Below are 16307 nucleotides of genomic sequence, written 5' to 3' on the forward strand. Positions count from 1 at the left end.
TACTTGGAAAGATTTAATTAAACATAGAAGGTAATCCTGTTGGAAGAAAAATTTTCCTTAATACTGGGTTGACCAAACCACATGTTTAAATTGGACCTTGTAAACAGTGAGATTTCGTCTTCCTTTTTTTTTTTTTTTTAAACTCTATTTCCATGAAAAGGTGGATCATACTCTTTATTTGCCTTGGTCATCTTATAAATATATCCTGAGCTAATGTTAATAAGTTTTATTTTGTGTATAAGTAAGTAGTAACATATATTCAGTTTAACACAATAAGGTCTGATACATAGGGAAAAGTTAGATCTAATATGTAAAAAATATATTTTATTACTCTGTTAACAGTGCTAATTAGTATTGATAATTATTATATTTGTTGAAATTATATAAACAAATAATTTCAAAATTATAAAACTGAACTTTTAAGTTCCTGATGTTATATCTAAGAATTTATAACACTAAACTATGTAATCTGTATAAAGAAAATACCTGGTGACTTTTCTTAAGCCACTGTGTTAATTTCACTTAGATATTATATTTTTAAAAATCTCTCCTTAAAACATACAATTGAATGTGACAGTTTTTTAAAAACAAATGAATTAGAGCATTGTGCTATCTTGTATTTTGGCAAAGGGAAAAATGATTTTCATAAAGGTTAAATTTATAAAACATGATGTTTCTTAAATTTGCTTTGTAGACAATTGCAAAAAAATTTTAGGAGAAAATGCTAAACCTAATTATGGTTGTCAAGTTACTATTCAGTCTGAACAAGAAAAGCAATTAATGAAACAGTATCGCCGTGAAGAAAAAAGAATTGCTAGACGAGAAAGAAAGGCTGGAGAAGATGGAGAAGTTGCAGAAGGACTTATGTGCTTTGATCCTAAGGAATTGCGGATACAAAGGTAATAAAAACCAGAGGCTGAAAAATGCTTCTGTTGTTATTGCTACCATTATGTATCATCATTTTTTAGTTAAACAGTTTAGATGATTCTTACTTCTAGTCATGTTGTCTTATAAGAACAGAATTTTGTTTTATGAAAACCTAATATTCTGGGATAAGAAAGCAGTGATCTTCTTAATTAGAATACTCTTGGTTGCATCTATGTAGCTGAGAGATTTGGATTACAAATATTTTTAGGTGATGTGCACACACCAGTAGTTTAAAATTTGTGAAGCCTACACAGATTTATCTTGAGACTTTTGTTTTTTTCCCTAGCTTAATAAGAATACTTTTCTTCATGTTATTTAAAATTAGGAAGGAGGAAAAAGAAATGAAGACATTATGATACTTGTTCTTTTAAATATTGAATCCTGTTCTTAAAAAAGGAATTTATACCTTGTTGTATATCTTTGGATTGTGACAAACAAAATTATAAATAAGGAACATTAAATTAAAGTTATCAGATGATGTTATCTAAAAATAGTACCTAAAAAATGTGTTAACTCCTATGTAGTTACACAGAAAATTTCAGGATTGCTAATATCTTTCTTTGTATAATTCAGTTTCTTCTACTTTGTAATGGAAGACTAACTGAAATAGTTATAATAGTGATTGTTTTAATATATGCTTTCTTTGCAAGATAAAAATTTAAGATTTATCCTGTTATTTTTGTATTTACAGAGAGCAGGCCCTTCTGAATGCTAGAACTGTTCCAATTCTGAGCAGGCAAAGAGATATGGATGTTGAAAAAATACGTTATCCCCATGTTTATGATTCCCAAGCTGAAGCCATGAGAACATCAGCATTCATTGCTGGTGCAAAGGTATGTCACTGGTGTATGACCACTTTGGGATAATATGTCTATTCTGAGGAAATAACACATAGATTTTTCCTGTTTCTTTTGTGACTCTTGTACTAGTTGATATACTATACTAACTTTTATTTAAAAATACTGGGGAAAATGAGATAATGCAGTATATGTAAAGTTCTTGACACATAGCAGGTATTCAAAACATATTTGTTCTTTTCCCTTTTCTTATTTATGGAACTTGTATTTTTGAGTTTTAGCGGTTGCCTTACTTTTTGGTCTTTACGCTGAACATTGCACATTTTTCCTAGCCACCCAAGTACATTTGTCTTCAGGAGACCATCTAATAAATATATACTTAAAATTCATCAGCATAATAGGTGTTTTATATGAGAGATCTGATATATGAATAATTTGTGTGTACGTAATTTGTTTTTGTTTTGTTTAGACTTGTTTTTCTTTAAATTAGCTATATTTATTTACCAGTGCTACGTCTAAAGCCAGTAGTGTTCTTTCTCTCTGTCTCTCTAATTAAAGAATCTTTACCAGAACAACTGCTTTTTAATTAATTTTTATTTTTTATGTTTATAGATGATTTTACCAGAAGGAATCCAAAGAGAGAATAACAAGATGTATGAAGAAGTAAAGATTCCCTATAGTGAACCAATGCCAGTTGGCTTTGAGGAAAAACCAGTTTATATCCAAGACTTAGATGAGGTGAGGTGATCGTTTTATTTATTTATTTATTTTAAAGATTTATTTATTTTTATTTTTTTTATTTTATTTTTTTTAATTTTTTTTTATTGTTATGTTAATCCCCCTACATTACATTTAGTTTTAGATATAGTGTTCCATGATTCATTGTTTGTGCATAACACCCAGTGCTCCATGCAGAACGTGCCCTCCTCAATACCCATCACCAGGCTAACCCATCCTCCCACCCCCCTCCCCTCTAGAACCCTCAGTTTGTTTCTCAGAGTCCATCTTCTCTCATGGTTCTTCTCCCCCTCCGATTTCCCCCCCTTCATTCTTCCCCTCCTGCTACATTCTTCTTCTTCTTTTTAAAGATTTATTTATTTTTAGAGAGAGCAAGAGAGAGCATGCACACGAGGGGGTTGGGGGGCAGAGGGAAAGAACTTCAAGCAGACACCCTGCTGAGCATGGAGCCTGAGGCGGGGCTCGATTTTGGGACCCTGAGATCATGACCTGAGCTGAAATCAAGAGTCAGACGCTTAACCGATTGAGCCACCCAGGTGCCCCAAGATGATCATTTTATTGATATTTTTGGTGCTTGGTATGTTTTATGAATAGATTTGTACTAGAAAAATTATATATATATAATAAAGATTTTATTTATTTATTTGAGAGAGAGAGTGAGAGAGCATAGCAGGCAGAGAGGCAGGTAGAGGAAGAGGGAGAAGCTGGCTCCCCACTGAGCAGGGAGCCCCATGCGGGACTCAGGACCCTGGGATCATGACCTGAGCCGAAGGCAGACGTTTAACCGACGAGCCACTCACTCAGGTGCCCTTAGAAAAATTATTTTTAGAGGTCAGTGGTTGGCTGATACAGTAGAGAGGATATATGCAGTTGTTTACTAAAGAGGTACAGTAGAGGAGTTTAACTTCTTTTTTTAAGATTTTATTTGTTTATTTGAGTGAGAGAGAGAAAAGCGGGAGTAGGGGAGGAGCAGAGGGAGAGGGGACAAGCAGACTCCATGCTAAGCATGGAGCTGGACTAGGGGCTTAATACCACAACCCTGCGATCATGACCTGAGCCAAAACCAAGAGTTGGACACTCAATGGACTAAGCCACTCAGGTGTCCCAGGGGAGTTTAAGTTTTAAAAACTTATTCCTTCACACATTAAACATATCTTTGTATATATATTTATATAATTTCATGTTTGTTTTGGTTCCTTCACCTAATATTTGGTTTAACCTAATGGCTTAAAATGTTTTAAAGGATTCATGTATTGAGTTTTAGTAATAATTTAGTTTTAGGAAGGGATTATTTATAATTTTGACTAATGTTTAAATTGTGAGGATTTGAGAAAGTTTAATTTATAAAGCTGTGTAGAAATACAATCTTTCCCTTCAATAAACTTACCAAGTAGCGCCAATCCAGAATATGCTGGAGATTCCGTGTACTCAGTGTAGTTAAAACAGGACTGTGGTAAACTTCTACGGCCCCTTGAAAGAGTATACAGAAACATAAATTATATCAAATGTTGTACTCTAGTGGTTTTAGAGAACATCAGTATATTGAGGAGAGTGCTAGTCTGATTTAAGTATTTAAAGTTATTTGAATGACTTCTAGTAATAGGGCATTGTTAACTAAAAGGTAATGCAGACTAATGATTAACTTTGAAATCAGTTTTCCTTGGGATCTGATTTATTGGATTGTCTGTAAATTGAAGGAAAAACTATTCAGATGATCTTTTAAAATGTATTTGGAAACATCTTAATTAGGGTACATATTTGTCAGAATTTAGTTTTGCATATAATTTGCTTAGTCAAATCCTTGAAATGTAATTGAGGTCAAATTGAAGTTCTTGGTGATCTACATTGGAGGGAGAGTCAGAATTCATGGTTTTGGAGTGCATGGGGGTGGAGGCGGACGTAGGAAAAGAATTGGAATATTGAAGCAAACTTCTTAAGTCTCTAATCAGAGCAAACATGGGGGATGTAGGAAGGCATATCATCTTACCCCTTTTTATAAGAGAGGACAGTTAACCACCCCCATAGTTTTTCTTTTTATCAACTCCTAAATACTCACTGCACCAAATGCATCCATATATACCTAAAATATGCCCTTTATTTGAAGAAATATGGCAAAGATGTAAGATACCTGTAGAATTTTCATGTAGACAGTAAGAGTGATAATGTAGAGTATTTCATAAAGACAGTGTTGATAATGAGTAAGAACCTCTGATCAGTATTTCATCAGCCTTAGACTTAGACTTAACACAGTTTCAATCAAACATACATCGTTTAATGGTTGTCAAACAGTTTCAGTCAAATCAGTTGATTGTGGAGGCTTAAAGTATATAATCCAGCACGTTATTTTGGCACTTGTCGGCAAACTAGGTTGTTTATTTTCTGTGTACCACAGGATCTAGTCATCTGGATATTAAACTCACAGATAAGTCAAAGAAATACATAAGCATGTACTAAATTGAAAACAAAATTCTTAAAGTATACATATTACTTGAAATTAACCTTTTCTTCATGATCCCATGGTCCTGGGATGGGGTCCTGCATCAGGGCTCCCTGCTCAGCAGGGAGTCTGCATCTCCCTCTCTCTCTGCCCCTCCCCTCTGCTCATTCTCCCTCTCTTTCTCTTTCTCTTTCTCTCTCTCAAATAAATAAATACATCTTTAAAAAAATAAAGTTAACCTTTTCTGTCACCAAAATGAAGTTCCTTTATATATAAATATATATATTTTTATATATATCATATGTAATCATTTAGAAATATCAAATAATGGAGGCAAGCAAAAAGAGCAGCATAAAGCAGCATAAAGAATAACCACAGCTGACCAAAATGAACTCTATTCTACACATATGTGTGCATATGTATTTTGTTTTATAAAATGGCATTATATCGCACATTATTTTTTGTGTATTTGTATAAATATCTACATACATCTTTCCATATCAACAGTCATATCTGTAGCATCATCTCTAACCACCATATGGTATTCCATTTTATCCCTTTATTACTTTTGAACCAATTTCTTATTATTAAAGTTTTAAGTTATTTTCTATAGTAAGTTTATATATTAGACTAAAATTGTAATTTTATATTAGTGGCTTTCATCCTGTGCATCGGAATATCTGTAGATTTTTTTCAAAATCCAAGTGCCTTCTCCCCTATTAATCTCTTGAGATATGGGCCCAGATACTTATATTTTAAAGATGATTTTTGAAGCACTGTAAGTGATTCTCCCTCTCACACTCCCCCTGCTTGTGTTCCCTCTCTCGCTCTCTCTCTCTGTTAAATAAATAAATAAATCTTTAAAAAAAAAAAAAAAGTACCTCACTCAGATGACCTCATTTAACCTTGTAACTTTCCTAAAGGCTGTATTTCCAAATACTGTCACATTGGGAGTTAGGGCTTTAATTTATGAATGTTGGGGGAACATAATTCCATCCATAATATAGATAAAGCTGCTCTAGACGTTGGTCTGCAGGGTTTTGTATGAAGATAAGTTTTCATTTCTTTGGAGTAAATGCCTGAGCATGCTATTATTAGGTCATATTGTAGCTGCATGTTTAGTTTTTTTAAAAAGTACCACACTGTTTTCTGGAGTAACATTTTATATTCCCACCAGCAATCCAGTATGACAATTTCTCCTCATACTTGCCAGCATTTAGTGTTATCACTATTTTTTCTTTTTATTTCAGCCATTTTAATTTATATTTTTACATTCTATTTGTATTTATATTTTTATTTTAACCATTCGGACTGAGCATAGAGATTTCCCATTGTGGTTTTAATTTGCGTTTCTATAAGCAGTAATAATATTGGAGAATAATACATTCAAATACAATATATCATTATAAGTACATAATTAAACCATTTGATGTCCTGTCACTTTAGATAATGATCCCACCAGATTTCATTAGCATGAATAGTAATTTAGACCTTAGGAAAAAATATAGGTGTTAACAGAATGTTGTTTAGTGGATGCTTTTGTTCGCTTAGATCTTTTTTATACAAGGTAGGATCTTTATGTATCATGAAAAGTACTCCTGAAGATGGTATCTTTATCTTCTCACTGAGTTCATAATTGCATGCCATTCCTAACAGTCCTATGGAACCATAGATAAAATCTTCTCCTGACTGAATGTCACATCAGATAATTTTGTCCTGGTTGCAATGCAAAGTTTAAGGTTGACAATAGAGCTGCTAGAGTAGTTCAGGAGAGAAATGCTAAGCACCTAAATTAAGAAAGTGGCAGCCTATCTGAAAAATGGGATAATAGAGAATAATTTAGGTACTAGCGTATATAAGATCTAGTAACTGATTAAATGGTAGGGGATGAAGCAGAGAGAAGACTTTAGAATGACATCTAAGTTTTCGTTTGAATCTAGAATGATCTAAGTTTTTGTTTGAATCTAGAATGATGTCCAGATCATCATGGGTGAGTGATAGTGTCATTTACCAAGGTGAGGAATAGAAGAAAAGGAAAGGTTTGTACATGTTAAATCTAGGAGGAGAAAACCATGTTGATTCAGAACAGGGCCTCTGAATCCAGGCTGGCCTAGTTTGACTTGAATCCCCAACTTTCTAGCTATGAGACTTTGGGCAGGTTACTGTCCTCTGTGGGATCCAGTGTTTCATTTGTAAAATTGGAATAATAGTACCTTCCTCATAGTTTAATTGTGAAGATTAAATTTATTCATATATAAAAAATTTCAAGTACTGTTAGGTACTTAATACATTTTAGCTAAAATGTTAACTTAAAAATGAAAGACGTAATGATGAAAACACTGAGGTCAGAGTGTGGATAAAACAAAAAGACTTATTGTTACTTTGGAAATTATATTTAGTAAATAAATTACTTCTCTGTTCATTTATGCTATTTGGCTATTCTTTCATTCCAAACATATGTGGGAGTAGTATTGGATACTTTCCTACAAGATTAAGAAGAACTAAACTTACAGTCACTCTATTAAGACATCTAGAGTAGTTTCTAATTATTTGATAGAAACTAAAGAAACCAGTCATTATAATTATTGACATCTGTGGTTATTCAAGAGAGACATTTTGAAAAAGTGAAATAGAATAAATGTAAAAGTACTCCTTTTCCTGTTTTACTTTGTTTTCTGAACCTGAGGTGGGGATCCTAAAACCAAAGAGTTTATTGCCACAGTTTGATTTGATCAAATTATAAGGACAAGAAAACTAAAGAAGCATCCAGAAAAATACTTCAGAGTGTGGATCTTTGTCATGAGACCAATTTGAAATGGGTGAAATGTTGCTAAAACCTGGACATGCCCCCAAATAAAAAGCCTTTTCTGAAGCATCCCGCAAGGTGGTTATTACACTGTCAAGCATATTATCAGTTTCATCAGAACCATGGCCTTGAATCACTCACTGCCTTTTTAAGAGGTGGTAACAAGAAATCATAACAAAATATAAAGTTGAAAGTTGCAAAGTGAGTTTACAATCTTGTTTACACTGATAGGGATCTTAGTAAAGATTTCATAAATTTCATGGGGAAAGAAATGATGTAGCACAAATTAAATTTTTAACCATTTTATCAAATTCTTTTTCTCTTGATAAATGCCTAGCTTCACCTGGAGATTGGAGCCATGAGAATCCTGATTCTGATATTTGTTTGCTAGATTCTTAGCACATAATACCATCAAAACAAACAAATGAACAAACATGCAGGTGTAGACTACTTCTATATCCTTATAATCCCTACAATACATTGTTATTCTTTTTGTTTTAACAGTCTTTTTAAGATATTATGATATCTTTGGGCACCTGGGTTGTGCAGTTGGTTAAGCATGGAATGTTGGTTTCAGCCCAGGTTGTGATCCGAGGGTCATGAGATCAGGCGCCACGTTGGGCTCTGCACTCAGCACGGAGTCTACTTGAGGGTCTCTCTCTCTCTGCCCCTCCTGCTCATGTGCGCTCTTTCTCTCTCAACTAAATAAATCTTTAAAAAAAGATATTAAGATATCTAATAATAACACATTTTTTATACTTGTGTACCTATCAGGTTACCCTTTATGCCTTTATGTAGACCCAGATTTCCATCTGGTATTCATTTCTTATAGTGATGAATTCTTTCAACTTTGTATGTCTGAAAAAAAGTCTTCATTTTGTTTTTGTTCTTGACAGATATTTCATTTGATATAGAATTCCAGGCTCACAGTTTTTTTTTTTTTTTGCCAGTCCTTATAGATGTAGCTGTATTATATTGCTTTCATTGTTTCTAATAATGAGTATGCTTTTATTATGCTTTTATTCTTAATCTTCCTGTCTATGTAATATGCTTTTTTTCTGTTGGTTTTTAAGATTTCTCTTTGTCATTCGTTTTAGGCAATTTGATTATGATGTGACTTTATATTAGCTTTCTGTCATTGTATAAGAAATTACCAAAAATTTAGTGACTTAAAACATCCATTTATTATCTCAGAGTTCTGGAAGTCTGATTTGGGTGGGCTTGACTGGGGTTCTCTATTCACTGTTTCATAACAGTGAAACCATTGTTTTGCCCAGGCTGATCTCATATCTGGAAACTCTGGGGAAGCATTCCCTTAACAAGCTCATTCAGATTGTTGGCCAAATCCACGTCCTTAGAGTTGTAGAACTGAGGTTCCTGATTCTTTGCTGTCTATTGTTCTTGGCTCCTAAACACTACCCACATTCCTTGGCGTATGGCCCACTCCATCTTCACAGCCAACAAGGGAGTATCAAATTTCCTGTGTGCTCTAAATCTCTGGCCTCTTCTGATGGCGAAAAAACTCTCTGACTTTAAAAGATTCATGTGATTAGGTCAGATTCACCCAGATAATCTTCCTTTCTAAAGGTCAGCTGTTGCATATAGCATAATGGAATCACGGAAGTAACATCCATCATATTCATAGATCTGAGGTTTATGCAAGGAGTACACTGTGGAGTATGGCAGGGATTGAGGAGGAAGTCTTGAGAGCCAGCTTAGAATTCTGCCTGCCACCTGCTTTGGTGCAGTTTTTTTCAGGTATTTTGTGCATGCTATTGGTTAAGTATTTTGGATCTGTGGGTTTCTGCTTTTCAACAAATGTGGGAAATTTCCAGCCATTATTTTTTCAAATTTTCTACCCCTTCCTCCCTTTCAGGAAGTCTTATCACAGATATATTAAGGTTCCTGAAATTGTCACACAGCTTACTGATGTTCTATTAACTTTTGTTTTTTGATATTTTTCTCTCTTCATGCTTCATTTTGGGTGGTTTCTATTGCCTTGTCTTAAAATTCGCTGATCTTTTTTCTTCAGTGTCTAAGATACTGTTTATACCATTCGGTGTATTTTTCATCTAGCATTGCAGTTTTATCTCTAAAAGTATGATTTTTTTTTTTTTTTATTATTTTGAAATCTTCTATGCCTCCACTTGCACAGGCATTTCTATAGGTTGGGGTCAGAAAACTCTTTTCTGTAAAGGGGCAGATAGTACTTATTTTAGGCTTAGTGGACCACATAAGGTCTCTGTTCAACAGTCATTATTGTTTTCTTTTTTATTAAAATACCTGTTCAAAATGTAATGACCATTCTTAGCTTATAGGCCATAAAAACCAAACCAAACCAAAATAAAACAAAGACAGATGTCTGGCTAGATTTGGCCCATAGGCCATAATTTGCTGACCTTTGCTCTAGTTTCTTGAAGGGTCTGTTATTTGTGTTATTTCTTGATTTATTTTAGTTGATCAGATCAGTTTATATTCTTATTATAATTTTTTTTTCCTGCTTTTTAGCATGCACGGTCATATTTTATGAAAATCAGATATTGTGATTGTATCTTGTTGGGTACCAGATATTTTTGTATTCTTATAAACATCTTTGAGTTTTTTCCTGGAATATAGTTAAGTTACTTTGGGTCAGTTTGACCTTTTCAGGTCTTGCTTCTAAAATTTCTTAGGTGGGCCAGCTCAGCATTTAAAGGCTAATTTTGCCTCACTACTGAGACACAGCTCTTCTGAGGAGAGTACTCTGCGTAATTCCCAGTAAAATAGGTTTTTCACTATGGTTGGTAAAAACAGGAGCTGTTCCAAACCCTATAGGGCGAGGTTTGAGTTTATTTCCTCTAATCCATTTAAGTGGTTCTTTCCCCTACCTTGGGCGCTTTTCTCATATGCTTGTGCTAGTCAGCACTCACCAGAGACTTAAAGGAGACTCTTTGGAAATCTCTGGAGCTATCAACTCTCCGCTTCTGATTATTATTATTTTTTTTTTTTACAATAAAAATATCTCTCCCAAATGGAGAAACTCCACTCTAAGGGAATGAAGTGTAGGACATGAAACTGATGCAGTTGAGAATTATTATTCCATCAAAACTCACAAAATCCCTGTGTTTTACCAGAATCTTCAGTGTGTATTTATGGATTTTATTTTTCTTTTTGAACCAAAAGCAGCAGATAGCTCTGGAAATTGGGAATTATAACAAGTTAAAAGAAGGTGTGTTTTCCCCCTTCTCTCTGAGGGAGGCTGGTAGTTCATTGCATTCCCAAATAAGTCGTTATCAAAGAAAGGAAATAATCCTATTTTCAGAATTATAAATTATCAGAAAACTGAGATCTGTACTCTGAAGTAAGGTCTTAACTAAAATGAGAAAAGAAAAAGAAGTTGATTCCACCCCGTCTTTTCCCATTCTTTACCTACAATAGTGGTTTTCACTGGGCAGCTCCCCTGCCCCCATCCTTCCTAAAAAAACGTTTGGCAATATCTGAAAACACTTTTGGTTGTCACACCTAGGAGGGTGCTACTGTCATCTAGTAAACAGAAGTCGAGATGCTGCTAAACAGTCCACAGTGCACGTGACAGCCTCTCAGAACAAAGAGTTACCAAAATATCAGTAATGCCAACATTGAGAAACCACAGTAGAACGGAGCCATCTAAGAACTTTATACCCTCCGGAGTTAGATACCTGAAAACTTGGTCTCTGTTTTTTCTCTTCTAAGCATTGAATGAAATCTAAAAATACTACAAAATAAGGTTGTTAAAACTTCTAATTTCTAATCACTCCCTTCCCAAGCTTCTTTGATATTGTTGTCACATATTTTAGTCTATCTTGTTTTAAATTTTATGTCAGATTTATTATTACTGTTATTACTGTTTTACAGTCAGTAATTATTTGGTTTTACCTATAAATTTTGCTCATTGTTTTTTAATTCCATCAGTGTGTTCATGTTCTGTGACTTTTCCTTGCCTGAATTTTCTTGAGTGAGAGAGAATCTAGTACTGACAAAAATCTCTTAATTTCTGTTAATCTAAAATGCCTTTATTTTACCTTGTTCTTGAACGATATTTTTGCTGGTAATAGAATTCTAAGTTCATAGTTATTTTCTCTTAGCACACTAAAGATATTACTCTATCGCATCCTATCTTAAAACATTAAAGATGTCATTATAACATCATCTGCTTTTCATTTTTGCTTTTGAGAGGTCTGCAGTCAGTCTCATTGTGATTTTTTTTTTGAGGTACGCTTTCTCTCTGGTTGCTTATAAGAGCTTCCCTTTGCCCTTGGGATTTCCAATTTTATCATGTTTCTAAATAAAGCTTTTTTTGTAACTTCTTGTTCATTTTCTTATTCTATAATTTGTTTAACGTCGGCGGCCAAAAGAAGTAAGGAAAGAAAAGGGATTTTACATTTTTCATGTACCTATAACTTGACAGACATTGTTAAAAATGAAAAAAGAAATAGGTGTGTTTCCCCTGTCTTCAGTGAGCTTGCAACATAGCTGGGGACATAAAAAAAAGACACCTGTGCTGAGTATTTACAAACAATATACTGTACAATGCACTAAGTACAAAATCAGTAGTGCAGATTTAATCAATCATATATAAGGCAGAGGGATTACCAGCAGGCTGTGGCTGCTAATGACAATTTCTTGGAGAGCATGAGGCTTGAGTTGTTTCTTGACTGCTGTGTTCAGGGAAAGTTGATCTTTATCTGAACAGTGACAATGAACTTAACAATATGTTTTTGTAATAGAGCTGGTGTGGGATGTACAGAGAAAGGAACATTTCTTGATTTTGGTGATGAAAACGTTGTGTGGACCTGTTATAAAATAGTAGAGATTATGTCTTGTCCATACTACTTTTTCTGTAGAAACCTTAAAATGGTATTTCTGTTTTAAAAACTTGGTCACTGTCAGGTCACTATTTTATGATTAGAGTATTAAGTGAAGTATTACTATGGAAAACTGTAAGGAAAAATCTTAAAAATTTCTCAGCTTACTTTCCAAAAGTAATTAGGGATTTTGAAGTATTCTGTCTGCTCTGTGTGAAAAGCATGCTTTTGATGGACTATATTATCTTCTGTTTTGGAGGTCAGTAAAAGTTCAATGTGTAAAAATGTGATATATTAGATAGCTTTCTTATAAAGTTATAAATAAGATATTTTTATTTATTTGTGACTCCCAGCAGTTATTTAAATTATATGATTAAAAAGGAATGTTTACTTGTTATGAAAGTGCTCTGTAGTTCAAATATATAAAACAGCTAGGTCTCATTTGAAGGGAAATTCTATCTATATTTTTCCTTATAAAGAAGAATTAATTTTGTCTGTGTGCTCTGAACTTCTTCAGGATTGTAGTATCATAAAGTCTACTGGGAACACTTGCAAACTGCTAACTAGGAAAAGGGCATCAGCTGCTTGAAAAAAAAACCTGCTAAACTAGAGAGAGTTACTAACATCTGTGCCTCTAGCTAGGAGTAATCTAACAAAAGAATTTTCTTTACAACATACACTTTATTGATTTTATGGCAAGAAATTAGAAGAGAGATTAAAAGCCTAAAACATATTGTGCTGTCCCAGAATGGTAATTTTAGAACTCAAATGAATTCTGAAATCTGAAAAGTAGATGAATTTAACTTGTAATGTGAAAATTTCAAATTGCTTTAGAAATAGACTTAGTCCGTATCTTCCAATATATCTATCTATGTATTGTGGTTACACAGACCTATTATAATAAACAAACATTTGATATTATTGTGTTGCTATTTATAGATTTTCATTATTTTTCTCTGGAAATATACATGGACTGGTTATCAGTCATCAATAATCATTTCTTGAGCTCCTGATTGATGCAAGGCATTGTGCTAGGAGGTATGATGGGCACAAAGCAGTTCAGAATTATGATCCTGCCTTTAAATGAAATTTATCCAGTTAGGCAAGTAGAACTGAGGTTAAATTCCACCCTTCCCCATTGGCAGATTTTGTGATGTGGATCAGATTATGTAGCACCTCTAAATTTCAGTTATCTCATCAGACTATTTTGAAGGTTATATGAGTCAACACACAGAAAATGTGTAGCAGTGTCTGTCATACATTTTAGATGATCAGTAAATTCCCAGCCTGTGTAATAGTTATATAAACTGTTCTCACATTGATAGCTGAGTTTTGCTGTTTAATCTGGAAAGGGTACACTTTGAATCTTTCTATTAAGAGATATTGATAGGTAGAATTATTTTGGTATAAATAACTTTTCAAAATTCCTCAAAGATGAGTGTTGAAGTAGTGTAGAAGACAGTTTTAAATTAATAAAAATAAAGCAAAGTGACTTAATATTTCTCTACTTAATACTCTGCATTTTATTAGGTACCTTATATTGCATTTTTCTAAACTTAATTCCCTCGTGTAAACCCTGCAAGCAAGTTTAGAGAGGACAAGTTTAAATTTCATCCAATGGTGCAAATATCAGTGACTAAACATAGGCTACCTTGCTTTTTACATTTTTCTTTTTAAAAATGATTTATTTATTTAGAGAGAGAGAGAGAGTGTGTGTGTGTGTGTGTGTGTGTGTGTGTGCAGAAGTGTGGGGAGGGGTAGAGGGAGTGGGGAAGGGAAAAGACTCCCTGCTGAACAGGGAGCCCGATGATGTGGGCTCCATCTCAGGATCCCAAGATGATGACCTGAGCTGAAACCAAGAGTCAGACACTTAACTGACTGAGCCACCGAGGTGCCCTCTTTTTACATTCTTAATAAGCTGTTACATTGTTGATAAAAAGTTATATGAAAATAATAATTATATAAGTTGGGGTAATTTATATCACAGGAAATCATTGTATAAAGAAACCTCAATGTATTCTTAAGCAATCTACATAGTAATCATGTTTTATTATGTAAGTGTTACGATTTCTTCCTTGAAATGTTTTGCTTATCCTTTCAAATCTCTGCAGACTATTCAAGAGGTTCAAGCAAAACATTTTTCTTTTAGGGACCCCCTTACTAAATGTATGCCTTCACCTTGATACATGTTTCAAACAAAAGTTTTTCTGAGTAAAATGTAGTTTGTTTTTTCCAGAGTAGGTTGTGTTAAATTATTAAAGAACAGATGACTAAGAAAACTTAGTCACTGTTTGGAGGTGGGTAGGGAAAGTTAAGGTTAACAGTTTTCAGTCTTGCTTGTGCTTGATAATCACTTGGGGTGCTATTAAGAAATGTACAAATTACCATTTCCATCCTAGACAATGGAATGAAAACCTCAAGGGTTGAGTTTTGGAAATGTCATTTTTAAAAGCATGCACACTCCCTACCCCAAGTATGAGGAGCCTCTTCTCCAAGCACTGGCCTCCTCAGCACACCCTTAACTGAGCTCCTCTCCAGCAGTCTTCGACCAGATCCTTTCCCTACTCTTTTGAGTGGTGTGTTCAATATATTTGGAACTCTTCTATGTGAGCTTCAGATCTTATGTGGGGAAACAAATAGTATAAATTTCAGTTTAAGGAAGTAATTTATAAGTCCACTTTACTGCTTGTTTCCCAAATAAAAATTCTCAGATCTTCCATTTTATAGAAATGAGTTAATGATATTACATTGTGTATTTAAAATGGTAGAAATTTTAAAAGGTACCAATTTAAGTCGGTATTTTAAAATTTCTGATCTTCAGGAAGTCAATACCAAGTATGTTCTTAAGCATTGAAATACACACACACACGCACGTGTATTAAACTAACCACTCTAAGTCATTAACACTTTTGTTATATGATATATGCTTTTACTAAGTTATTATTATTTATATTAAATGAATTCTTGACTTGAAATCAAACTAAGTTATTCCAGTATTGTGAGATTAAATGCAAGTGGAAGCAATCTCTTATCACTCAGAACAATTCATCTGAGGATTCTATTAATGATGAAATTTTCTTGTTTAAGAAGATGCAAGTTTAAAGTGGCATCCTTTATTTAATTAATTTTGGAAAGTTTAAAGTCATATGTACTGTAAGAAAATTTAAATTAAGAAATTACCCATAATTTAATATCTCTAACATTTTGTGAGCTTAACTGTGTAAGTGCCAAAATATCCTTTCTGAAGATACCAAGTAAGGTAGTGGAAGTAACTTAAAGGTTAAACTCAGAGCTGAAACCAGTTATTACCATAAATATCAGCCAAGAATCTGAAAATGACCTTTTCTTTGTAGGATTCAACAGAATTTGACAGAGACTGTTGTGCTTCTGTTTTATTGCCGTGATTAGAAGTGCAGCTGTTTTTTAAAAGGCAGGTCCCACAGTTGGACCAAAATGACTGTTTGCAATACCAAATAAATAATGGTGTCTTGTATTTTTAAGCTATAACACTTATACTGACATCCTGGAGGGATATTTAGGTACATGTCAGTATGAGTTCATCTCCCTTGTGAAAATAATATATTAACTAAATAGAAAATACCAGATTCTTGTCCTTCAATTTTACTTCTGCTTTAAGCCTCTGAAGTTTGTGTACTTAATTATAATACTGGTTTTGTGAAATCAGCCCTGTCTTATTATGGTAATGAGTTCTAATGACAAGCAAACCAAACCTAGCCAAATCAAACCCATAACTGAGGTCTCTTTTACTGTCCTCTTGT

General features: G+C 33.7%; 1 protein-coding gene across 1 annotated transcript in view; it reads left to right on the forward strand.

Moving 5' to 3' along the window:
- Positions 1-16307, forward strand: part of ASCC3 (activating signal cointegrator 1 complex subunit 3) — a 366263-nt gene that overhangs the window by 71538 nt on the left and 278418 nt on the right. The window contains exons 6-8 of the mRNA XM_032408161.1: positions 695-899; positions 1619-1760; positions 2337-2462. Of these exons, the coding sequence (XP_032264052.1) occupies positions 695-899; positions 1619-1760; positions 2337-2462 (473 nt within the window). The remainder of the gene's footprint in view (positions 1-694; positions 900-1618; positions 1761-2336; positions 2463-16307) is intronic.

This window comes from Phoca vitulina, unplaced genomic scaffold (genome assembly GCF_004348235.1).
Source record: "Phoca vitulina isolate PV1807 unplaced genomic scaffold, GSC_HSeal_1.0 scaffold9, whole genome shotgun sequence".
Taxonomy (NCBI): Eukaryota; Metazoa; Chordata; class Mammalia; order Carnivora; family Phocidae; genus Phoca; species Phoca vitulina.